The 26,290-nt window shown below is 45.9% G+C and overlaps 1 protein-coding gene across 2 annotated transcripts; it reads right to left on the reverse strand.

Annotated features, from left to right (window-relative positions):
* Nucleotides 1-1,003: 1,003 nt before the first annotated feature.
* CDS2 (CDP-diacylglycerol synthase 2) lies at nt 1,004-26,235 on the reverse strand. Of its 2 annotated transcripts, none has more exons than XM_019545943.1 (13): nt 26,084-26,235; nt 13,958-14,100; nt 13,228-13,324; nt 12,199-12,296; nt 11,435-11,574; nt 10,691-10,749; nt 9,915-9,997; nt 8,962-9,049; nt 8,433-8,501; nt 7,840-7,992; nt 6,967-7,086; nt 6,688-6,791; nt 1,004-6,225 (listed from the first exon to the last, which is right to left on the reverse strand). In XM_019545943.1, exons 1-13 carry the CDS (start codon nt 26,165-26,167, stop codon nt 6,096-6,098), a joined length of 1,368 nt encoding a protein of 455 aa, XP_019401488.1. In that variant the 5' UTR covers nt 26,168-26,235; the 3' UTR covers nt 1,004-6,095. The 2 variants fall into 2 exon arrangements, with proteins under 2 accessions (XP_019401488.1, XP_019401489.1); XM_019545944.1 differs by having other exon boundaries at nt 26,123-26,234.
* Between the last annotated feature and the right edge of the window lie 55 nt (nt 26,236-26,290).

Consider the following 26,290-nt stretch of genomic DNA (forward strand, 5'->3'; position numbering starts at 1 on the left):
AACAATGCACGGAGAAATAAGCAGATAATGGCTGAAAACACATCAGATCCAGAGAATGGTAACTCTCAGGAAGATCACAGTAGTACAAAGTGAAACTCTGGGGTTGGCTACAGATGGCAGGAGGTACACAAGATATCACTGACAGACACATGCTGAACCCACGTTTTTTAAGAAAGGGTGAACACCCCCAAACCAACAGCTCTAGAGTTTTTAGCATGGTGACATCTATTCTCCAACTGTACAGAACTATTGGGAAGAGAAGGGATTCTCGTGGCAAGATGGGTGAAGTCTTCCTCCTCGCATGCATTGAACCTGCTAGCACTGGCACTCCTGGAGCTGAATGCACATGTCAAACAGGAGACTCAGCTAAATCTGCAAGAAATCATCTGTTTCCAGAGACAGGAATAAAGAATGTACTGAGTGGGGGTATGGCTCTAGGATTCCTCCTCCCTTCCTTCTATTCCCACTGACATTAATGGCAAAAATTCCCCTTTACATCAATCCAATAGAAGTCAACTGTAGGAGCTAGAGACCTTTTAATAAACTTGTACCAAAGGCAGTGAAATCTGTGGGAACACTTACTACTACATATAACTCAGCATGAGCGCATCAAGCAAAACCTTGGCCTCAGTATGCCCTTGTGCTGGGCACCGCAAACCCCTGCCTTTCAGCTGTTCAAATAGTGCCTTGTTTACAACCCAGCTTAGGCTGCCACTGAGCTCCCAGTAGCCAGTTTGCCAAAGGAAGTACCAGGCCCAGATTGAGACTTTTGGAGAGCCTGGGAGCCAGCATGTGGCATCTCAGGACCACAGTTCACCTGTCTGCAAGTGTCTGGATCCCATCAGCATTTCAGGCAGTTTAAACAATCCTGCCATTGACTGAGGCTGTGCTGTTAGGTTTCCAATTGATTCATTCTTTTAATTTAAAAAAATCCCATTAAATACATATCTGGAGAATCCTCCATCACAAAGCACTATGGGCAGGCTGTCTGTCCACCTTTGGACTTGGTAGGAGTCTTTGGAAAGTGACATCAGTCTGAAGCATCTCAGCTGTCAAGCCTTTATTCCAACTGACTGACTGCAGTGCCCAAACTCGCTGACCCCAAAACAGACCAAGAAGAAAAGAAACTACCACCAGTGAATTCCAGTGCAGCAGACCACCCAACCTGGTCCCCTGCTAACAAAGCCCAAGTCAGCACTCAGACTCGTCCGTTCAGAGTCCTTCAAAATCTAAGTCAGCTCTTCCTTCCCTTGTTTAATAGGATCTTCAAATACCCACACAATCTGGACTCTGGGCTAAAGCCAAGATGTGAGCAGACCTCTCATGTCTGAGATCCTGGGCAACAGAACTGCAACAGGGAAATCCGAATGGATGGCTAGACAGCTTGCTGATTTGTAAGGACTCCTGGCCAAGCACCCCCATAACAGATGCCCTGTGCTAGTGGTTTTTATTAGGGGCTAATCCGATTTAGGAAACAAAGGGCTGTTAAGACCTGGGTACTAGAGTGTCTGGTACATTCCCCAAGATACTGGATACAAAGGAAATTTCCCTTGCTCTGATCAGTAATTGTCCACTTCAGTTTTCACTGAGCTTACACTCATGAATTAAGGAAGCTCTTAGAGGATGTGCAACCAGGCTGCTAAGCTCATGAACATGCACTCCGATGAGTTGACCCTTCCTTACCCAGTCCTTCCAGCAAACCAGTATGTGCCAGCAACTGCCTTGTTGTTCATTTCCAAGCTGATGTCCAAGCTCACAACATCCTACCTGCAGGACTGCTTCTTGCTCTACTAAGGGCCAAGGAGGCTGCTTTAGGAAGGCAGTCTATTGAGACACCTCTCTCCCCATAGACATATTCAAGCCAGCTGGGAGAAGTACAGCAGGGTGAATCACTGTGCCAGCACAAAACCCAGTCACAGGATCCATTGCCTCTTTCCCCCTTGCTTATTCAAACAGTCTAGAGACTCCTTTGAGCCATTCTGATGTTTTCATTCGGCCTTGCTAGCCCGTGGCTTCAAAAGCCACCCACAACAGAGACAGCCAGGAAACTCCACCCCTTGTCAGCTCAGAGTCCTCCAAAAGAATAAAGAATGGCATTTTCTACCCAGCCCAAGCAACCTAGGGACCTGCTGAATAACTCTCGGTCATCTGATCTCCAGCATTCACAGCTGGTTCCTCTTTTGTTATACAGCAAGCACAGGGAACTTCCCTCTAACTGAACAGGAGCCTCACAGCAGCGAGCGGAGCATAGGAACAATCAAGAGGTCTTGACTTTTGTGTGTGGAGAGAAGGGAAACTCTGACATGAACTCTTGCCAATGTTGCTCCATTGCTGCTATTGCCTATCGCTAGCACCAGCTCCATAAAAAACTCTTCCAGAAACTCATTCTCTACCTGAAGCCGGGGGAAACTTCCATTACGAACAAACTTTCCTTGCAGGGTTGAAAAAAATTATCAGGAAGGAACTGGTTCCTTGCACAATACTGTATAAGGCAGAGACATTAAAGCTGCTGGAATCTGAAGTGCTTAGACTTTTTCTGTGCATGCAAGTGTTAAAAATTCATACACTTTAGTTGGCATGTATCTAAGTTTTTGGTTATGTACTAAAAAGGGACACTGATCAGTCTCAGGTTTTTAAACAGCAGCACCTATAGTAACTGTTACCTCCTATCTAATCTTAGCCATCTCACTTAGCTCCAAGTCCTCCAAAAGTGGCTTCTCAATTGGGCTCTTCCCTGTTGGACAAGATACCAGCTTGACATTGAAAGAGCAAAACATTGCTTAGGGCTCGTCAAGAATATCAAGCATATTCACTATGCTGCATTTCAGGCACTGGGCAGAAGCAGATCTTCTTTGGTGGGAAATATTGAGAGAGCGCACCTTCCCTATAACTCCATCCCAGAACCCTGCAGTCAACACGACTCATGGCTCACTGAAGCAATGCAGACAGAGGCCTCTACCCTCCCAGTCCTGCTCAGGAAGGCTGGCCATAGAGCACACATACAATCCAATTTCCTCACGGCCCCTCAGATTTTAAGTCTGTCCACTCCCCGTCAGCCCTGTTGCATTTTGTCCATATCAGGACAACCACTCAAAGTCAGAACACGAAGACCTTATCAGCACCTATACACACAACTCCCCTTGGGTCTCAGATTAACCTACTTCATTCACTTTGAAGCTGTGGAACAGCAAAAGACTGAGCTTTGAAAACCTGCACTGAGAACTTCAGAAAACCATGCACATTTTTAATCAAACCACTCTGCACCGTCAGATCACCAGGCAGGCACCCAAGCAGCTGTTATGCCCTCCAGTGGCCACAGCCAGAATGGCAACATTTAACAGAAATCGCCCAAACAAATCCTACTGTTTAAAACCATACATCCCAGATTTTTTTTTCAGCTCTGCTCATTATAACTTGGGATTGTGGGGATAAGGTGGTGGGGGGAGAGAATGAATGAAGGGGGCAGCAATTCAAATCTCAGATGAAAAGCAAGTGAAGTGGTTCTTTCTACAAATCAATACACTGTAAGCAGGTTTAACATAGTATGGCAGGATTATTTGATATGTGCTTCAGCTCATCTGCTCCCAAAAGCTCAGTGTGCATGGTGGTAGACAGATATTGGTACAGGGTAGGTAGGATGCAGGGCAGCAGCAGCTTGTTTTACCATGGCATGAGCTCTATTTTAAAGTCTCCAGGAAGCTGTCCCAGCTCAGCCACTTTCCATATTTTCACTCATTTAGAAGTAATGAAAACTGCAATCTAGCAAGGTGCTTCCAGCAAGTGAATATCCCCTACCACCACCAAAAAGAAGAGCGGCAAGATTGCTTTACTTAAATATTAAACAACCTCCTGCTATTTCCTGAAATCAAGGCAGGGGCTGAATGGAAAGGTTATCACCGACTTTAGTGGACAGACTCGGACTAAGCCCCCATTCAGAAGAGCACTTGAAGCACATACCTACATAACTGTATTGACTTTAGACCACAGCAGCAGAGCTAAACCCTCTCAGCACCCTTGACAGATAAGGCTCAGCACCCTTGATGGAAGCTGTGGGTACGGAGAATCAGACTTCAATTGCATCTCACTTTGGCTCTGCCTTGCTTTCTTCCCACCCTGGGAAAAACACCATTTTTTCCATCAGTTCCTTGCGTATACAATGCTACAGATACATCTCTGCCCTCTGTAGTTTCTCTATGTGGGGAAGTGGCAGTGTTTGCTACAGATAAAAATACACACTAGCGGCATGTGTAAATAACGTTAGCATCAGAACAGAATGACAGGCTACAACATTATTCCAGGTGTTTTTGTTTCAGTTGGGAGATTAGCAAGATGAAATACACATTTGTGCGGAAGGTGAGAGACAGCAAAAAGTTTGTCTGAAGACACCAGTGACAGCATCACTGTTTCATTCCCTGCCAACTGTTCCCCAGATTCAAATAGCTCGAGATACACATCATAGCCTGCCTCGGCTGCGAAGTATGGAGAAAGATCATAGCAAAATAAGATGCATGAAGATGCTTAAGATGTGTGAACGCTTCAGATCAATAGCGAACATAAACAGCATCAAGTGTGGAAATGTCTGGGGTCTTAGGGCTTCCTCCCCTTTCCTTTTTTTAATTGATGGCTCATTGGAAGAAATAAAAGGGCAAATACTTGGGAAACAACCACCCGTGCCTAAATGCTAAGTGAAATGTAAGGAAGACAAATACTGGAACAAAATTACTGGAACAAAAACTAGAGAAAAGCCTGCAAGCTGACCAAACCCAAACTGCAATGCAACACAGACCATGAACCTCAGTAGCACAACATCTAGAACTCAAGTAGCGTTTGACAGACATGACCCCTGAAAGGGAAATAGAGCAAAATCTAAAAAAACCCCAAACCTGTGAAATAACACAGCTGGGTGGGTGCTCTTTCACCCAAGTTCCACACTTGGAAAAAGCCATGTGGGTTGGAAACTGCTCCCCCACATGCCAAGTCTCAAGGCATGGAGTTGCTTAATCAAGGGAAGGTTTTGTGCCCCAGTGTTAAAAATATGCTTGGCATGAAAAGAGAAATGAATCCATGAACCTTTCAAAGCTTGTTCAATAAGATTTCTTCAATAACAAAACAACTTTAATGTATTTTAAAAACAAAAGTACTTCTGATTTAAGTTGCAATTTCAACCTTCCATAGCAACACTTGGTACTTGTCCCTCACATAAAGATGTACAATGTCTTTCTCTTTATATGGTTACATTTGGAATCAGCAGTCTTGGCCATATACTTGCTGGAGTGGGAGAATGCAGGAGACCCTGCAAAGAGAGCAAGCTGAAGTGGATGTGTGCATTGGCTTGTGTAGTTATTCTGAAGCTGGATAAGCACAGGAGTTCCCTTCAGATTGGTCAAACTTTCTGCTCCCCTACCACCATGGAGGTTTTGTGCAGGACAGGCTATACTGAAGAAATTAAGACTCCAAGTAACAACTACCACCAGTGGGGAGTTAAAGGTCCCCTGCTTTCTGAACATATACATAGCCAAAGAGAATTAGAGATGGGCTGGGGGTGGAAATCAAAGAACAGCACCCTCTTTGTACTATATTGATACCACTGGCGGAGTTGTGTGGCTCCCAATTGTCCTAGTATAGACACAGCCTAGCAGGGTTAGAGAGACAGATGCAACAGCACCTGCTGTTCTGCTTTTACTGGAGCTTCCATTAGTGCAGAAAACTCCCACCCATGTTCCCAGCATAAACTGGCTCCCTGAGGGAGTGCAAAAGAGCAGAGTCAAGCTCAGCCCACACACATCCAGAACAACAGCTGCACAGAACCACAAGAACCTTTGTGCCTTGTCAAATGCTTTTTGCTGGACAGCCCTCCCAACCCCGATGCCTTTCCAGCTAGACATGATGATTGGCTGACTTGAACCAAAATCATATATATAAATATGCATTATAAAAAAAAAACAGAAACCCACAAATGCGAACATTTACAAGGGAAGAAAAGAATACAGTGACATGAGGCATTGTGATTACTGTCTTGAATCAGGCAAACTGGGATTTCCTTGGGGAAGTGACTGCTTGCCCTCTTCTCAGTCCTGTTCCAAATGCCAGGATGTCTACACGTCCTCCGAATTGGCCAGCATCCCTTTGTCAACCAGATGTGCCTTTAACGTGTTGAAGATGTGGAGCTGCTGGTCTGGCCGGAGAGTTAAGAACTGCTGGATCAGTCTGCTGGGATTAGGACCCCTGGAACACACAATGAAAGAGCAGTTTGTCACTGGATCTGGGCCGACACAATTCAATAGGTATGGCTCAGATTCAGCTAAAAGCACAGGTTCAATCGTTTACACCTAGGAATCCCCACCCCATGCTCCTATGATGGCATTTCCCTTCATATCTCCCAAAACACCAAACAAGGCAGCCTACACAGCTTTCCCCATTTCACAAAAAGAGAAACGCAATAAGGGTAAACAACCTAACACAGAATCACATGGGAAGTTGCAGCAAACAACGGTTTTAGACCCAGCTGTGACTAGCTTGTTCCATGACCCTGTGACTTTCCCCTTCACAATCTTCAACCTTTATATTTTGATTTCAAGCTCCTTGTGACAATGACTGGTAGTGTTAGACAGTACAGTCTGCAGTATGCAAGGGTCAGACATCAGCTGGAACCTTTCAGTGTTGCTATCAAGTAGTACACAGCCATACCTGATAAAACTTGCAATATACACATTGACAAAGGTAGCCATCAGGTACTGACAGTCAAAGCGATCCATGATGCCACCATGCCCTGGGATTGTGTTGGCAAAGTCCTGGCAAGCAGAAAGCAGTTAAAAACCTTAGTTACTTGTATTTACTGCATACACATACACATGCATGTATGTATGTACTGCCTCTATTCTGTATGAGGCTGTACTCTCAGCTGGAGGTTCTGCTGAGAAGACAAAAACAGTCTCATGTGCACTGCAATGAGTGCCTGTGTTGTACCTTTATCTTGAAGGCTCTTTTAAACCCACTGGCAAAGAATCCTCCAAAGGGCCCAATGAGGGAGGCAAAGGTGGAAAGGGCAATGCTGTGGATCTGGAAGGGATACATCCGGACTGTCTTCTACAGAAAGGGAGGACAGTCAGAACATTAGAAAGAGATTCCCATGGAGCACAGCACTGCACTTGGTGCTGGCTTGCTAGAGCCCAAGGTCAAAGTTTGCTAGTGACTTTGTCTAGTCAACCTGGAATGCCAGACATGGGGAAAACACTGCTCATCTAAGCTCTGGGGGGAAAAAAAACAACCCCCCACCCCCGAACAAATCCAGCCTCTGCAAGGTGTTTTTCACCTGTCCACCCAAAATCACAAGTGCTTGCAGAAATCCTGGGTGAAACCTTTATAATCATCATGTCTGTTTTGACAGAAAAATTTGCCGAGGCAAACTTCAGTCCCCAAGTGTGTAAGTGGCAAAGGACATTCACCCCTGCACTGGTGTCAACAGATTGAAATCAAGTGTGGATCTTACTCGTTTCAAATCATTGGACATGAAACTCCTACTCACTTCACAGAAAGCACAGGGAGCCTCTGTGGGTAGGAAGCTTCAGAAAGCAAAGCAGTAGATTGGGCAAAGGAAAGAGCTCAGAAGGCACAGGCCTTCACCTACCGCAAAGCTTGGCCCCTGCTGGACTCTGCTCATGTCACCATTATGCAAATAGGTCTCAAAATACAACCCATGTTTCCAGGGGTTCAGTTTTACCCTACTCCTCTACGGCATCTTAAAAATCACTCTTTTCTTGGTATTTCCAGCCCAACTAGCATCTCTCTGTCAAGCAAATATCTACCGAGCCATTTTGAATACAGAGTGCAGAGTCCTACCCAGCCCATGACTGACTGTAGCACCAGGGGGATGTTGTATTCTTGCAGCTGGAAAAGCTCAGATGGATCACAATCCACAGTGAAGCTGTTGGTGTCATTGTTGTACTCCACAGGACAGGTGAAGCACCGGTAGCCAGACATAACATATGACAGCTGGGATGGGGAGAAAGGAAGGGAGGTGGAAAAAAGAAGAGACATAACCTTCTTATGAGAACTTCAAGATGCCGGGCTACAAGTCAGCCATATTCTTGGGCTGTCATGCAGCTAACTTTCTTGAGAAGCAGTAATTGCCTAATGGGATTATGTGCAGATTCTTTTTTGTATGTCTCTGCTTGGAAGGTGGTGATCAGTCACTGCATGAACAGCTAGAGTACACAGCACCACCAAGGCAGCTTGCAATGAGCACTGCAATGAGGAAAAAACCCAGAATATCCTGGCAACTTGAGAGAGTCCCTGAACTGTTCCATCTCCCCCTCGCTTATCCCACAGAAAGACTGTAGGTACCACTGTCACACCACTAACTCTTGTCACTAGACAGCACCAGCATGCGATTCTGAACAGGCAGCCAGCCAATACCATGGTGGGTTACCTACCAGCAGTCCAAACAGAACCGTGGCGAAGAAGCCTCCAATAAAACCCTCCCAGGTCTTCTTTGGGGAAAGCTGCAATGTAAAGGGAAAGAAGAGTATATTAAAGCCTAGCTCATAGGGGTGCCTCAGAATCAGCCTCACTGAGCCACATCAGTGCCCAGTTCCAACTGAAATTCAACAGGGACAATAAACTAGCCATGGCCCAGGGCAGATCCTGTAACCTGGTCTAGGTCAAACTCTCCTTCTGGGAGTATGCCCATCACAGGCAAGTCCCAGGAAATGGAAAGCTGGTATGACTTGCTTCAGCAGCCCCTTCTCTGCAGGCGTGGCAGAGGAATGGCCAAAACCATACCATAAGCAGATCATACTTGGTCAGCAGGGTGTCACCTATAGACTACTGTCTACTGGTGCTAGTCTCAGACCTAGAGCCCAACAGTTCCCTCCCCCTGCTCTAGCTAGCTCTGTCTTGTGTTAAGGCATCACTGCACCAGTCTCATTCTGTGTCTTGGGACAACCGAAACTCAGGACTCACCTTAATAAGTGGGGTGCGGCCAAAGAAAAACCCAAACATATAAGCCATGATGTCATTGCAGATCACACATGAAATCGGGACAATGAACCTAGAAGGGAGGAAAGCAAAGCCATTCAGCACCATCCCACAGCAGCCAGATTCTTCACACACTAGCAATTCTTCTGTAACAGCATCCAGACTATACCTACTTGGTGCTCGTCCAGCCTACTGTACCAACTACCTTGTATTGGAAAGATAAGGAGTTTAATCAGGGCACCACAGCTAAATGCCAGCTCCCACATCCTCATCATCTTCCCTACTCTATTTAAGTCATGCTTTTTCTCATCCTAGTATCCCACATGCTGTTATACATTCACTCTTTCATCTCATTACTGGCAGCACTTTAGTACTGAACAAGCTGTTCTCCACATGGAAAAGCATCCTGGGAACTTCCAGAATGCACAATATATCTTCCATCACCATAACAAGGCCCAGAAAAAAAAATCATCTTTTTCATTATTGCTGGCCTAAGGAAGATGGCTGTTAAGGGCACTGGGCCATGCTCAAATACACAACATGGAAACTCTGCCTGGCAGCTAAAGGAAGCTTAGGAAGATTTATAGCCTGTTTCTTTCTCCCACTCCCCTTCCCACACTGACTAGCAGAGTCAGTGATGAAACCAGCTCCATTGGCTTTCTGCTGCCAGGGGGAGTCCTTCCCATCAATGGGTCCCTCTGTAGGACGGCTTTTGGGCCAACCTCACAAAGCCATCAAAGAAAGGACTGGGTATCTGGCTTGAGGTTGTGCGGTTTTTTTTGGTTTGCTTATGCGCACTATACCATTTCTGATGGAAGCCCCCCCCCCCGTGCAGGTTATTAGTTAGATGCTTTTATTTCACACGTTGTACAAGGAGAATGCCGTAGTGCATATTAGTCAAGAGAAACAGAAGTAACTCGTAACAAGCACCAACTCACCAGATCATTCCTTCAAATAGGTTGTGAATGATGAGGTGCGACTGGGTAACAACAATTAGCAAAGTCACATGGGTCCAACCAAACTGGAAAAGAAAACAGCATGCAATCCAGTTGGCCTAAAGACATTTCTCACAACAGCCTTCAGCAGAAACCGAATGCTGATTAAGTAGCATTTAGGGAACAGATAGTTAGTATGTCAGGCATCTAGATACCCTCAGGAAAGAAGGCAATATAAACCACAAATGATAGGTCTTACCCCATGTGTAATGGTTACCTGGCCTGGCCCAAGAGCTTTTTATTTAATACCTCTCCTAAACACTTCAGTCCACCTGAGTACAGGAAAACAGGGAGAAAAGACTCCATGTACAGAGAAGGCACGAGTATCTAGCAGGAAGCAACCAGCTCAAACCTCCTCCCTCATGTGGCAGTGTTCATTGCCATGCAGCTGTGGTGGGGGATTAAGACCACTCCTGCAAGGTGATCTACTGTCACAATATGGGGTTTGCACCATCTCAGCTCAAGGAGCTCTCAATGTTAAGGAGAACTGCACTGCAAGCATAGACAAAAAGGAGTTTGGAAGATGTCTGGTCAGAGCCACCTCCCCAGTGTCAGCTACCAGGAACAGCTTTTGCATCAGGCAGCTTCAAAGTGCACAGGTAACAGGTAAGTGCTTATAAGCTTGCATTCTTCTACACAACATATGCAAACAGCCTTGCCATTTCTCTTATCCAGGCACAATTAACTCTGGAGAAGCTGAACTGTTGGTCAAACCTTACCATGTAGAACTGGAGACGATAGTGCTTCTTCACCAAGCTCAGAACAAACATGCAGAAACCTAGAGGACGGTGGAAAAAAACAAAACCAGAGAGCAAGATCAGATCTTGCAATAGTAAGAAAATGATTCTCACTATCACTGCAACATCTCCTCATTGCTTCTGCTCCAGCATAAAGTTGCAGCATTATGACGATGTGCAACTGTAGGCACAAAAGTAGCCTAATGCATCAAAACGCATAATATATTAAAAACCCTAGATACAAATAATAAATGAACAAGGACAATCCCCTGTGCAAGGTATTTTCTGACAACAGTTTAATTTTTCATTCCTGAACTTTCTATCTTCATGAAATCCATGTAATGACACCTGAAGACAGGTTCTTCACTTCCTGCTTAGAGGCACTCTGAGCTCTCAGTTGGCTACTGTAACCTCCATTGCACAGGAGGGAGCATTTACACAGTGAAAGAAGAGCTCTGTAGGTACATTTCTGCACTGGTTATATTTTTAAAAAGGTTCTCTCTCTGGCATCTCAAGGGCAGGGCTGAGTCTCATTTGACCCTCAGATACAAAAGCAGCCCGTAACAGGGCTGTACGTGCAGTATCATTTCACCTGGAGGAGTAAATTCACCAAAAAATAGCCTGTGCTGGGGTGCGGAGATATGAGTGTAGAGAAGTCTGGATGCAAGATTGAAAATGAGCACCACATGAATTCACATGAAGTCTGCAGGAAACTATTTTAGATACCTGTTAGGTAGAGGGCAAAGGAAATGAAGCGATGGTATTTGCTAAGGATTCTCAAGGGCTCCTCTCTCTGCACCAAAGTGAAGAAGTAATCTGTGACAGTCTCGCCATAGAAGAAGTAGTTGACACAGAGCAGAAAGTACCTGGGAACAGATGCACACTTCTTTGAGATAGGAACCACCAGTGCAGAAAAGTCTTAAAAGAAACGAGGCTCTGACTGTTTTTCACAACAACTAAGACATTAGACATTTGTATTAGATGCAACACCCCGAGTGCCTCTTGACCCCTATCGTATATTGGTAACCCAACCGGCTTTTTCCGTTGAGATGGATGGAAAGGTACTGGCTGTAGGTGGTGCTGCTTAACAGTCCTCTCAACTCCTAGCTACTAAAGGCAGCGTGCCTCTCCTTCCATGTACACCCATTAACCATGTAACAAGCAGTGGGGCACAGCCAGCCCCATTTCATCCCAAACACACTAACAACTTGTGGAAGCACCAGGGTGTAAATATACAGATGAAAGAAGGGAATGGGCAAGCCATACTGTCCCTCTCTCTTCAACTAGACACACCTTCTGACACTTCCCCACTTCAGAGACTTGGAGATTCAGAACTCAGACAACCAAACAATGGAATAAAGCCTGCTGGACACAATGCCCAGAAGTGACTGAACATCATGGAGGAGGCATGTCCTTTGGGATCCTTCTAGAGGAAATGCAGTATCACCCGCTGATGAACCAGCTGATGACTTCTCAGTTGTTCTGCTTACCAGCTAAGCGTCCTGAACCAGGGCAGATCATACGAGTGGTACACGTTGTAGCCAATTGTGATGATTTCATGGAAACACTTGATCTGCACACACATCACCTGCAGAAGAAATGTTAAATGTTACTGACTAGGTCCTGGTTAAGTCCATCTATAAACCTCAATGAGGAGGTCTGTGTACGAAGTGTGGACACTGGAAGGAGCTCAATGAGGCCACAAAGCAAATGACCATCTTTTACCCATCACCTCCTCCCCCCACTCCCTCCAAATTTGACACAGGGCTTTTCTTTCTGAGACTGAGCAATTATGTACTCTCTTCAAGCTGTTTAGGAGAAGCTGCTCAAGCTCAGATGCTTAGTTGGGAAAGCACATTCCTAGCCTGAATCCCAGTGTAGCTCCCAGCTGGCAAATCTAAACTCTAAAAGCTCACAGGTGTATTTGGAGTTTTCCATGTAGCACCGAACACAAATGGTCCCATGGCGTGAAGGAGTTGGGTCAGTTCGATGGAGACCATACCACCCTGCTAGCCATGCAACTGGTACAGCTCAGCAGACAGCACCAAGTCTAATCCCATGAATTCAAGAAGACTGGCATTTTTGGATCGCTGCCAGGAGGAAACGTAGCAGAGACATGGTTGCTATATTTGATATGGACTTTCCAAACAGGACAGAAAGCCAGTGACGGGACAATCCACAGGGGAGTACCCAAACCTGGGACCTACAAGTATACAATTACACTGCCCAAGCAAAAAACCTTTGTAGTGACACACAAAAGCTGTGAGAGCAAATCAAAGAAATAGGTGGATTCCATCAAAGAAACAGCACTGGCAACGTGGAACGCTTCTTCCCAGAGGCTTGCTGACCACAAGGGTAATTCAGCAGCAAGGCCTATTAGGCGCAACTACAGGGTCAGGGTTGCTGTGGCAACCTGAGGGCAAGAAGGGCACTATACCCCACCGCCAGCAGCACATGCTTGATGACCCTCTACTCCGTACCACAAAATGCATGACAAGGTGTCTCCCAGAAGAACTTACAATCATCATTAAAACCATGGGCCCCAGGTAGATGATGATGAAGAAGAAGGCAATCATTGCCAGAGTGAGGATGCCTCTCACCCACCAGTTCTTCCATCTAGGGCAGAGAGAGAGAAAAGTTCAAACATTTAATCACGAATGTGAATCAGCATATGAGGCCTCTCCAGTAAGAGTAACTTCTGCTGCTTTCCTATCTCCTCTGCACACTCTCCCACTGAGCAACACTGGCAGGAAGTGGTGTTTAGTAGAAATTGTCTTATTCTTCCCTACAGTGCAGAGGACAAGTGATACATTAGCTCAGTCCTGGTCTGCAGAGGGAAGCTGAATAAAGAACCCGGGGGATCCTTCGCAGTTCACTCACGCTCTCAGTCTCTACTCACTTTAATAATCGTGGCTATTGATCTGTAAGTAAGGTAGCACCTGAACAGAGCCAATGGCCATGTCTCCCCCCACCCCAAAAGTTCATGACCTAAAATGATAAGCAGAAGGTGGGGAAAGAGATGCAGAGAAGAGAATGGCTCTTGGGTCAAGGTAGCGAACCAAGGACCCTTCCTGGCTCTGCCTCAGACTTCCCAACAGGTGATGATCCCAAGGAGATAACTTCCTCATCTCTGTTAGCTGACAGGATCCAACACACTACCTAGTCCAGCGAAGTAACCGTTAGCGAAAGGGGGAGAGAGAGCGTTTTGCTCCAGATTCTGGAAGGATGGATGAATTTATTCAGCTCTACCTCAAAGACAGGTTGGAGAGAGCCCGGTTGAGGACCTCAGGAGTGTCATCAGAGGTGGGTACTGGAGCTGACCCTCCAAACTCCGATTTGCTTTCGCTGTCTGATGCAGTCTCTCCATCCAGCTTGTTCTCTGACTCGGACTCCTGTACGGCAAACAGAGGCAGAAGGGAGTTAGGTAGCGAAAAAGGGTCTATTTGGGGGGGGGGGGGTGTTCCTTAAATGTAAGAAACCATTCTTAAGAAAATCACGTTCACCCATTATAAATCAATCCCCCATCTGAACTTAGTTTTACAACATCAGAGCCAGCAGCTAAGATTAGAGGAACGCAGGGTATTCCAGACACTAACTGTTGGTGCCACACATACAAAAACAGGGTCGACTTCTTGCACAATTGCTAGCAGGAGGGAAAGAGCTGCCACTGAACCCAGAAAGAGCAGATCTCTCTGTGTAGGGTCAGATACGCTTTGTACTTGATCCATGCACACCCCCCACAGGTAAGAGGGATGTAGCTTGTCAACAGCCAGCTATGCAAGGTATTCAAGATACCTAGGGGACCAGAGGGGTACAAGTGCATGGCACTGACTAAGAGCAAAATATCTGTAGGAAGGTGAGGACCACACAGGCCTTTGAAGCAGTTCTCTGTACACTTCTATGCACATACACTCAAATTTAAGGCCAAATCACCCTCCAGAAACTGAAGAACACAGCTTATGGCTCCAGCTTGACTGACCATACAGGCCACAGCAGCAGTCCAATATAAGTTACAAACCCAGAAAATGCACTCTCCTCCCTGTCTGTATTGTTACAGTCCCCAGCGCAGAGCAGAGTCTCACACGGCTGGCTGAGAAATGCTAGAGGAAAGACTGTCCATACATAGAAGCAACGGAGACAGGGAAGGGACAGGAGACTTGCACATGGCATCTTATCCTTTGGGTAAAAAAGCTCCTCTCCAGACTTATATGCAGTTAAAGAAGAAGCGGCAAGAACCCTTAGTTCTCCCCCAATCACTTCTGCCAGCAGGGCTTCATGCCCATGTTCTACCTCTTGCAAGTTCCCCTAAATAAGAGTGCACGATGCCTGTGCACCAGCCATGCCACATAGCAAGTCTGCCCAGGTCATTTCATCTTTGCTCAGCCTCCAAAGTCCACTCCCGGCAAATACAGGAAGTTGGCAGGTGGCAGAAAGGAGGAATCAAGTTTGCAAACACCACATGCTTGTTCAAACCTCATTGCTTCATTACCCTGAGCTCCAAAACTACAGGGCATCTGGGGAGGACCACTCAGAAAAGCAGGGTAGTGGCTGAGCCAGCACACCCTGCAATACAACGCACCAGCAAAGGCTGAGTGTGAGCCTCAGCTGCTTTCATGCTTCCCTGCAGGCAGGGAAGGAAATGACCTCCAAGACATCAGGTAGCAATGGCAGCAAGCCAGACTCCCACACAGGCAATGACAGAACCACTGCCAGAGCAGTATTTTTAGCTGCTTCCCTGCTACAAGCTTAAGTTGTTTCCTAGGGCAAGTGAAATACCAGGAATTGCAGCTACAAGTCACACCCTCAAATGTTTCCTCACTGCACAGTATCTCAGCTGCCTGTACCAGAGGCAGCCTCCCAGGGGGACATTATTCTTCTTTTATTTCAAAATGAAGAGCAAAGATGACCCCATTTCCTTGATTTAAATGCACACACAGAACACTTGCTGCACAGGCAGGGGGCATTCAGCAGAGAACTGCAAATGAACATTTTCATCTTGCTTCAATTTGTCCTATGAGAAGTTTGTTGGTTCCTTTGGGTTTCCTGAGATGCCCTGGTGTACCATACTGGCCCTGTTAAATGACTTGCAGCCAGCCCTGGGGCAAAAGGTTTCAACTCAAGTCTAGTTTGATGTGCTTCCCCTTCTGGCTTCCCAACTTATCTGCATCTAACAAAAGGCTCTGGATAGAGATCATCTTTGCTGCATGTGCTGCAAAAGAAAACCAGTTTTTAATCTCAAGTCACTTTATGATTCAGACTTAACAAAATTGTAACATCACTGTCACTCAAAATTATGGCATCAGTGTCCACTCTGAAAAAATACTGCTTTCAAGCTTTGCACAGCAATATTTAGTTAATTCTCAAGTGCTCAGTACTTATGGTGAACTGCAACATACTCAATAACTTTGTCCCTTACAGCAACAGCAGAGGGAAGGTGCCTGGCTCTAACTGGATGAAAAAAAATAGTCAGGAAAGCTGATGGATAACAACATGGAAGCATGTTCAAAGCTACAATGAGAGAATTCAGATCTGCTCCTTTGCTGACCTCCTCTCAAATAGGAAGCTGGGATTATGTAGGGTGTTACTGTGCTTAATATAGGATGGGGTGGTGATTCAGTAATTGACACTATTTTTATACCTTTTTATACATATCACAACCACTGCTCTACAAATCATCGGTTCAAGCAGCTGATCAAGGCACTAAATAACTTGTTTGGGCCTATGAATGATGTGCTGTGGTCTGGGCCACTTAATCCAGCTGTGAAGTTGCCATAGAAACAACCTTATGTGCACTTCAAGTGCTATCTCGCCAGGCCTCAAACAAAATGAGTTGGATCCTTACGGAGCTGGGCAAAAGAGTAAGTATCTGCTATTAACATTCTGCACACACCTGGTGGCTGTATGCAAAAGCAACCCACAAACAGCACAGAAAACATCAAACAAGCAATCAAGCAAGGCAGGTTAGACACTATTCTGTTCACACATTTCCTGTATTTTCACATGGCAGTGTTAGGGCACTGCATCCTAAGAACCAAGTAAGAGGTCTTTTAGAGATAGGGAGTAAAAAGGCATACTGATGTTGAGCTCAACACTTGTGAAAAGTCTGTCCCAGTTGTGGCAATTTGCATATGGATCGGGCTCTTACAGCATCTGCTTCACTTGTTGACCTGTGATTACTACAAAGCCAGACTGCAAGGGACCTACGCAGGCAATTCCCTGTTTTAGCATTCATGTTGGTTGTTTAGTAATTGTGAGGCTTCAGGCTGAAGCAGCTCTTCAAAATGCAGGAAAGCTGCATCTAGCTGTTGTGTACCAGCTTCTTCAGCTTGTTACCAAGAATGACATCACTGTGACCGCGTGCATAAAGGCACAGAAGACCCTGCACTCTGTTTCCCTGAATCAGTCATTACTTTAAAAGTCATCCTCTCGTTTGCTGAAATATGCCAAGTCCATTAAACTGCAATTACATGTTACATTTTTCCCCTCTGTTGGCTATTATAAGCAATGATCGAAAGTCAAAGTTTCTTTGCAGTACATCTGCCAGGCATGACCGACTGGCCCTTTTTAGAAGTGTTTGCTTTAATGATCCTTTAAGAGGCAATTAAATTAATCTTAAAAGCATTTTTTCTCATGAGTCATTTACAATTGCATTCAGTGAGCAACTGATTCAAAAATAAAACATGGAAGATAATGTGTACTGAGGTGCTTTAATTCACCCACTCTGAATGTAGTTATTGGAAAAGGTGAAGAAGGGGAAAAAGCCAGACATCCCTACATGTTACCCATGGAGAACTTGAGGAAAACTTCAGCATGAGCTCCACTACAAAACTGAAAGAAAGATCCAAGGAGTACATTCCTTCTGTTTTAGATGATGCATTGTTCACCCGCTCAGATGGATGAAACCGTAGCCTGCAACTCAGCCAGTGGGAGAGATGTTAAAAAAGTACAACAAAAGGAAGGCTATAGACCTGAGCCGCATCAAGGCTTCTGCGTGCTCATTCACGCTCTCGCTCCCCTCAACCCACAGAAGGCTTGGGTTAGATAATGACAAGTCTTAGGTCAACTGGGGAGAGTCAGATTTCAGATGCTTTCCTCTCAGAAGCATGGTCTGCTGAAGAAACAATGGGATGTATTCCATGTAGCCAACTCCTTCCCTACTTTCGGTGCCCCCCCCACCCCCCCAACCAAGGCAATGCTACAGGTAATATAGGTACAAGCATCCCCATTGCCCAGACACCTAAGGAAGCCTGCCAAATTAGTCCTTCCAGAACCAACAAGGCTGAATTTTGCTGACACAGACTATTTCCCCACATATCCTAGTTGAGTGAGCATGCAGGAATTAGGCAGTGCCAATGAACAGAGAGAGAGAAAGCAGCTAGAGCTAACGTAGCAGACATGGGCATTTTGAATACTGACCCAAGCATTAAAAAAAACCAGAATGAAACTACCCATTGCTATTGCCCACCCCAAGCCCACAGCTTTGTTCTGAATACAACAGAAGGTCACCAGGCAGTGGGACCCCATCAGAGACGTGCACTGAAATGGTCAGTGGCTACAGAGCAACAGGCCCATTTCGAGAACCTGACATGATTCATTCGTATGGCATCTCCTGGTGACTCAGTGCAGCATGATGTGGGCTGGATGCACTTGTCCCCCCTCATGCCCCTTGCTCAATCCATTTCCCAGATGATTCCAGAGAAGCAGGAAAGTAGATGTACTTGGGGTGGGAGTCCCCTGTAGAAGCCTGATAATATGCCGAACAGCAGATACTATCTAGAGTTTGGTCTAGGTCTAGTATGCTGACATGCAGGGCCATACCTAGAGGGGGGCAAATCGGGGCGACCACCCCAGGCCCCACGCTTTGGGGACCCCGCGGAGCTGGGCAAAGCTGCAGTGGGGCAGAGCCAGGCGGAGCGGAGACACCGTGTCCAGCCGCTTGCTACCCCCTCTCCTCCCCACCCCCACCCCAGGTGGCAGCAGCTTCTTCCGGTCTGGGGCCCATAGGATCAAAGCAGGGTGGGGCCCCGCATGGACTGATTTGCCCCAGGCCCCGCAGCCTGCTCGGGTCGCCTCTGTTGACGTGACATTTGGCAGCTCTGCTATGAACATTCTTTACTGGAAAGATTTTTTTTTGGCTTTGCCATGGTTTCAGCCACCACAGACTACAAGAAGCCTCGAAGAACAAACCTCCTAAGTAGCTATCTTCATTAATGCTAGCAGCACTCAGGCAATGGGTTTTCTAGGAACACTCCAGAGAGAGATAATGCTTCAAAAGATGAACTGATCAATAAAGTCAGGCACCAAGTCTTCCCCCTTCACCTCTCAACTGATAGCACTGTGCTGCTTGCACTGTTAGGTGGGCAATCTGCAGTGCTTCAAGGAACCCACTTATTGACCATGTCCATGGGCAAGAAAACTAGACTTGCTTAAATATTGTCAATTGTGTTTCTTGGGGAAAGGAGAGAACGTGAGGCTATATTTCTATCTGCAGGTAGCAATGGGATGACATTTGGTAAGGCAGAAAACCAACAATCCCCATCTGAAGCTGATCAGAGTTCTGCTCTCCAAACCCTTCGCTTCTATCACAAAGTTATTGTCAGAAGCAGAGCGCAAGGGCAGCTTCTATGCAATTCTCGTTAAGAGCGTTCTACTGTCATTTTACCACTGGGAGAATTGCTCAGCCTGTCCTTCCCTATCTGACCCCTTGCACACCTGACTCCTATAACTAACTAAATGAGCACACCCTACACCTCTTCCTATTCAGAGATGGGCTTTATTCTTACTTCATAATGAAGAACTGTAGCGTGCATCCGTGATGGTCTGCAGAAAGCCAGTAGACAATGCATGCAGGGGCTCAGAGACCTTCCCCCATGCACCTACACTGCAGGTTCGTCCTAAGCTCTACAGCTGGTTTGCTGTTTGTCGACAGGACAGATTTGCACCCTTTATTTACTCATTACCTCAATTTCTGGATTGCAGAAGCAGGCAAAGCAGCCGGAAGGAGCTCTTTCTAAACGCAGACAAACAAGGCAGACACACAAATGGCAAGAGCCCACTGCATAAACAAGGAGAAGAGAGATGGGCAGCATTTACAGAAGCTCCTTCCAGGGATGCACTTCCTTCCTCCCTGACATGCACTGTGCTCTTTTGTGCTTGACGTTTAGAAAAAGCAACACGCCTGGGTTTTTTTACTGCACTCTGGGAAAGGGCCAAGCCTCACTGTACTCTCTGTTAAATGTCTGAACCCTAAACAAACCTCATGGCTGCCTTCAAGCGGGAAAATGTTGAGCTCTGATTCCAGGATGAAGTATGCTGAAGGTATAGGGGCCAGAGCAAGAGGATTTCTGTTTTCAGCTTAACTGCAGGGCATAAGAAAAGCAAGAAAGGGTTCCTGGGGAGGTGCCTGCCAAACAACACGGTAGACATGCAATGAATAGATATTTTGGATGGTTCTACTGTTTGCCAACCACACGGCCTACTTGCTGTCACACAGGTCTCAGTTCTTACCATCACAAGGACTCAGTTTATATGCACCCACTCTCACTGCTGCTCCTGACCACAGTAGGATGGCCACTTTCCTTCACCTCACCTTGAAATTTTAGAAGTTAAGTTTCCCATGCTGTACTTCCATAAGCTGTAGGATAAGCCTGGGTGAAATGTCATGTGTGCAGTGTGGAGGGGACTCTCTCACCACTCTATTCATGTGCAGTACAAAAAGATAACTGGTGTGTGTGCGCACACAAATGCATGAGCTACTCCATGCAGAATAGTCTGCTCCACCATCATAGGCAGGTGGGTAACAGACCCATCTACCTGTAAGGAATTACAGTTATAGAATTAAGGCATTTTCCTGTTTCAACAGAGGCTGAAAAATAAATAAGACTGGCATTTATACAGGATACTTTAACTGAAACATGAAATCTCTCTCAACAACAGCCAAGCAAAATCACAGGGAAGATTTATCCAATCAGAGACGTGAACAACCACCTCTGAGCTACCCGATACCTTGAAGACCTTTGACAGTTATTACAAAACTTTGGACACACTGAACAAAGATAAAAACCAAGATAAAAACCCGCATCTTGAAAACCTAAGTTTCCCTGACCAGCCAGGAACAAAACCTTTGATGCTTGTATTTTTGAAGATATTTTAACAGCACCATCTTGTGCTTTGACTGGGGCACTGAGAAAACTGCTAAATTCACACCACGCCCTCCCACATTGCTGGCTCAAGAGCTTTCTGAACTAAGATCAAGTATCTTGAACCTCCAGTCCCTTACTCCCACCAGCACTGAACTTCTGTCCTCTCTCTTTGCTTCTTCCCAACGGTCTCACCCTAACTGTATGCTTCAGAAATAGAACATGCACCTAAAAGGCATCCAAAAATGGCCTTCCCCTGCAGAGGGCTTGGGACACACATCTCAGTGGAGTTCAAGGGACCAGGCACATTCAGGGCAAGGTGACAGTGGAAGGAACACCCCAAGTCCCCGTCACAGCGTGGTGTAATAGCTCGGTTATGCACAGTAACTGAATGTAATCCCTGAGCACAGAAACCAGACCACTGAAGAGCTGAGGCTAGGAAGAGCTGTCAGAGCAACACCACCTCAACAGGTCAGCCATCTGCCTGAAGAAGAGCCACTTCCCAGGTGCTGCAAAAAGGAAACCTCCAAACCAACAAAAGCAAATGGTTTAAGTGACAGCAGTGAAAGTGACGTCCCATCAAGGCCGTGACCAAACCGGGGTGCCTTTTCCCCATCTTCACCCATCAGCAGAAAAAACAAACAGTTCAGCACTTCAGCTCCTGCTGTGCCAATCCCAGCTCAGGGTCTTTGTTTTGAAGAGTTTCTCCACACATGGCTTAGCCTTAGCAGACGCTGATCCCATTGCCATGCATTCCACACAGGCGGAGAGAGCACGAACCAAAGGAACCAGCTTTTTGCAGTTACCCAAAGGGTCTCATTGCTCTGTGAGCCCTAACAGATGCCAGATTTCACTAGTAATAAAAGGCACTTGAGCATCAGTACTAATAAGTAGGAAGGGGGCTTGAGTGGCAGTGGATCAGTATGTCACGTCAGACTAGCAGCAAGAGTGGCTACCACATTTGAGTGACTACCACTGGAATATCCGATTTCCAAATATCCATAAAGCATCAGATACCCCCAGCATGCTCACCTTCATGGCTCAGAACCAGAATAAACATTGTTTCTGTGGTATACTTATGTTGAATCATCTGAGCCTCTTGAGACAACCACAGCCATCATCCAGAGACTTAAGCCTGCTGTGATCGAGGCAGACAAAGATTCTTTGGGTAAATGTGTTATCTTTTATCAGACCAACTAAATAGTTGGAAAAATTGTTCTTTGCAAATTTTTGGGCACAAACACCCTGCTTCAGGCACACGGAGAGGACACTCTGAGGGTCCAAGTTACCCAAACATTCAAGACGACCTTGTAGGTCAGTTTTTTCCTCCCTTAACCACACAGGTCTCAGCTCCTCGGCTCTGCCTCTCTGCACAGCTGGACAATGGGTGCAAGTCAGACATGGAGGGAGCTCTGGTTTCTGCTATACACAACAAAATAAATCTCATCTCTTGGCTTTCACACTATAGTACCAGGCACTGATATAACTTGAAGCTCTCAAAGCCCTTTGTATGCAGTAGATAAACACCACAAAATCCCTAAAGCAGGTGAGTGTTATAGCCTATATCCAGATAGAAACTAGGCACAAGGAACTTAAGTTTGGCAATCAGATTTGCTCTGTGGCCTTTTGTCTAACTGTACCTACAACGCAGCTGGAACTAGAATGCAAGCATCCTTACCACTAAGTCCATTCATAACATGCTAGAAGCCATTCCCATTCTTAATTTAACAAGAAAACCCATGGGATCCTGGCTCCCAGGTCTCTCTATCCTTTCTTTTATGTTTAAGCTTATTCCTTTTAGCAATCAGGGTCAGTAAGTTGGTGGCTGGTAACTAAAACAGCTGCACATCTCAGTGGACAGCTCCATCTGCATAACTGGTATACCCAACTTTCACGCAGCACACATGCTAGAAATCCCATTTCCATTTGCTTCAGCAGTTTCCCTCATGATTAGGTGGGACATTTTCCACCCAAAATGTAGCATATTTGTGACAAGCTGCAAGCTGATGATGCAACACTGAGACACAAAGCCCAGACAACTTTGCCTCTTGATGCCACGGATTCCTCTCCCCCCTGCCCCCTTCCTATAGCTACTAGTTAAGTGAACTATCAGCCCTTGAAAAAACTCCAGGTCCCGTGCCCAAAGAACTGTTAGCAGTGAAGGATCCAAAACCAAACCAAACCCTTCCTGTGCCAAAGCTGAGCTCAGTGTAAATAGTACAATTTCAGTTTTAGAAACAGCACCGTTTGAAACCCCATAGCGAGTGCATCCTTAACAGTCTCTCTTTATGCCCTTATTCTTTTTCAAAACTGGAGATGAAAAAATGATTCAACAGGATGTTTGCAACTTAGGAGCTTGATTTTGTTTTTAGTTTCCTCAAATAGAGTAAAACAATAATTCTATAAAACAGGAAATGAGAATCTTGAACTCTCCTATAACAGCAGGAAGCTAAATACTTGGTTGCTCATGTAATGCTATCTATTTAGCTAATTTCAAGTGAGTTCTTTGCTAGAAAAACCTAGGATCACTAAAATCCTATTTATCCCAAGGGTAGCAGAGTCACAGTTCAAGCTTCCCTAATGATATGTCAAATTGTGATCTGAAGGGAAGAGTAAAAGGATGCTGACCTTTTAGTCAGAACTTCTTCTGCAAGCTACCTTAAGCTGAGGTTTTCATTTCAGTAACATTCATGTGGTTTTGCATTTACACAATCCCATAAGCACTGTAAAGGGCAACAGCACAGCTAGTGCACTGCCTTAGAAAAAGAAGCACCACAAAATGAAACAAACCTTCCTGTTTCCATTGTCAAAGAGGAGCTAAATGAAAAGTAAGGCAGAAAAGCCAGATTAAGAATTTTCCAGTTTTATTTTTAAAACTAACAGAACAATTTATTTTAAAAAAATGAAACCAATTACTATCTTTTTGGTTTCTCTTTACAAGTTCAATGTCCTTTTGAAAGCAGCCTCCCCTGCTGTGAAATATAACAGGCATACTGTACTAGAATTAATATTACTGGCTGTGCTATGGCTGGGAGACAAAGTAAGTAAAGGAAGACTTGCAAGGATGTCTGAACAGGACACACAGAATTCAAGAAGACCTCATGCTAGTGGTTTAAGGTATCGACACAGGTTTCGCTTAATTGCTGTTTTGTTTATTGATGGTTTGGCCCAGTGTGCTACAGACACAATGCTAGCCTCCAAGAGCTCCTAATCCTGGACCCCGATCCTGACCTTGTGCAGTTTTAAAGAATACGTTATTATTCGGAGAGATACTGGCCGACTCAGCAGTTCAGATAGTTGCATTCCACCAGCTTCAGCCTGCAGGATGTTCTTTGCTGCCTGTTCTATACCATGTTCTGCTGAATCCAGAATTCAGTCAGTGGCAGCAGGTCAGCAGTGGAATATGAAGGAGAGGGGTTTGCTTCAACATTTTGTTTGAGAGCAGTGGGGCTGATATAATTCTTGGCCCTGTGGATTGTGTTTGTCCGTTATTTGGGGATATTCAGTTAACCCCAATTTGTATGGAGAGCATTTTGGATGCATTACTTAAATGCTAAACTAGAGGAATCCTGCTGTATGTAAAAATGTATTCGATAATGAGATCAGACTTTAAGCAACAGCCCTTTGGACTTCTGTGTCCCACATAGCTAAGGCAACTCTGCTTGCTGAGAGTTCACATACCAGTTAAGCAATACCAATGCTTCCAAGGAAGCATTCCAACTCCCACAAAAGTACCAGGATACAACAGGGCTGTTGGTTGTAGCCATGTTGGTCTAAGGACACCGACAGACAAGGTTCTTTGGATGAATGCAATATCTTTTATTAGACTAACTATATAGTTGGAAAAATTGTTCTTTGCAAGCTTTCAGGTACAAACACCCTTCTTCAGGCACAGGGAGAGTTACGTTACCTTGCTACAGTGCAAAAAATGCAGTGCAAACAGTCAATTACCAAGAGGGGATAGTTTCATCTGCTCTTGTTTAATATAGAAAAGCAAAGCTAAACCAAGTCAGTAAATTTAAGCACTGTAAAGCTTTACAAGTCACCAAGCAGTCAGGCATTTTACATCTTCATCACGTTAAGTTTCCAGCAGTCCCAGTTTCTAGTGTCATTTCTTCTAGCTCTATAATTGTATAGCAACCAAGAAAGTAATTAGACCCAAGGATAATGCTTTATTTTACAGTTTGTGCTAGCTGCTAAAAAGGGATGTTTAAGTAATTTTAAATACAAAGATTTTGGCTGAGAAAAAAACAAAAGAACTTCAAGTGATCACTTGATATTTACTTGACACAGAAAGCTTTTCACCTTTTTGAGGTTAAGTGGTTGAAGCACTCCACTGCTATCTTGGAATTAGAACCAGAACTTTGTTCTAACATAAATGCAAGCCGACAGCATGAAACAGCCAACTCCCTCCCAGCTTGATTCCTGAGGCCCACAGGGTTGTGAATGGCAGAAGAGCCCAAAAACTTCTTTCAAAATAGGATTTTTACCTTGAAAGTCCATGCTTTTAGTTGTTCACATATTCCAAGGGGCACCCTTTAAGAGGGTGAGAGTGCCAATGACTTAGTGAAGGGCAGCCAACCTTTTAGCTCCATTTCTCTAAGCATCTGGATTGGGCTTTGGCAGCAGCACATACAGTAATAGCGTATGGTGAGAGAACAGCTCTCTCACCCCGTCTTAACAATGCTTTAAGCCTCAAGTCCCATTAGACTCCAGAAGCACCAGGCTGGGCCAATCCCGTGGCAACTCAGTACCCACTCTTAGACGTGGTGTCCTGCAGCCAAAGAGAGTGGAAAGGCCTTTACTCCACAGGAATTAATGAGCTTAGGAGAGATGAATACGGCTATAGCCTGGTTCCCCAAAACACCTTCATCCTGGTTTTGGAAATTAAGGGTGTGATGCATTTATAGCGTTACAGCATTTATGCATACATAAGTCAAACCACAAGCTCTCCCTAACCAGGTGGTCCCTGGGGTGCAGCTGACAACCCATTTGGCAGACACCCCACTAGCGGCACCCTGGCAGCACGTAGCTCTGGGAGGTACGCCCGGGAAGCAAACACTTGCATGGCCCAGCTCAGGCAGGGATCCACTGAGGCCGTGCCTCCCACGCCCCACCCCCCAGAGCTGTGCCGAGTTGCAAACCCAGATGCACTGCACTGCACTGCTTCCCCCCGCCCCCAGCGTGCCTCAGCCCAGCCGCTCCGCAGGGCCAGGCCGAGCAGCCCTCGCTGCACCCGCGGGCAGGCGGTGGGTGCCAGGCCCCGCCCCGGTACCTTGTCGTCGGGCTCCCGGCCCAGGCGCTGCCGCAGCGCGCTCATACTGCGCCCTGCCGCGATCCCCAGCAGCAGCGCGCGCGCTCGGGCCCCGGCGTTCCATCCGCCCAGCGCCGCCGCAGCCAATGGGAGCCGCGCGAGCCGGGAAGGGGGCGTGGCCAACCACCC

The sequence above is a fragment of the Crocodylus porosus genome, unplaced genomic scaffold, assembly GCF_001723895.1.
Source record: "Crocodylus porosus isolate Cpor-Errol unplaced genomic scaffold, CroPor_comp1, whole genome shotgun sequence".
NCBI classification, from domain to species: domain Eukaryota; kingdom Metazoa; phylum Chordata; order Crocodylia; family Crocodylidae; genus Crocodylus; species Crocodylus porosus.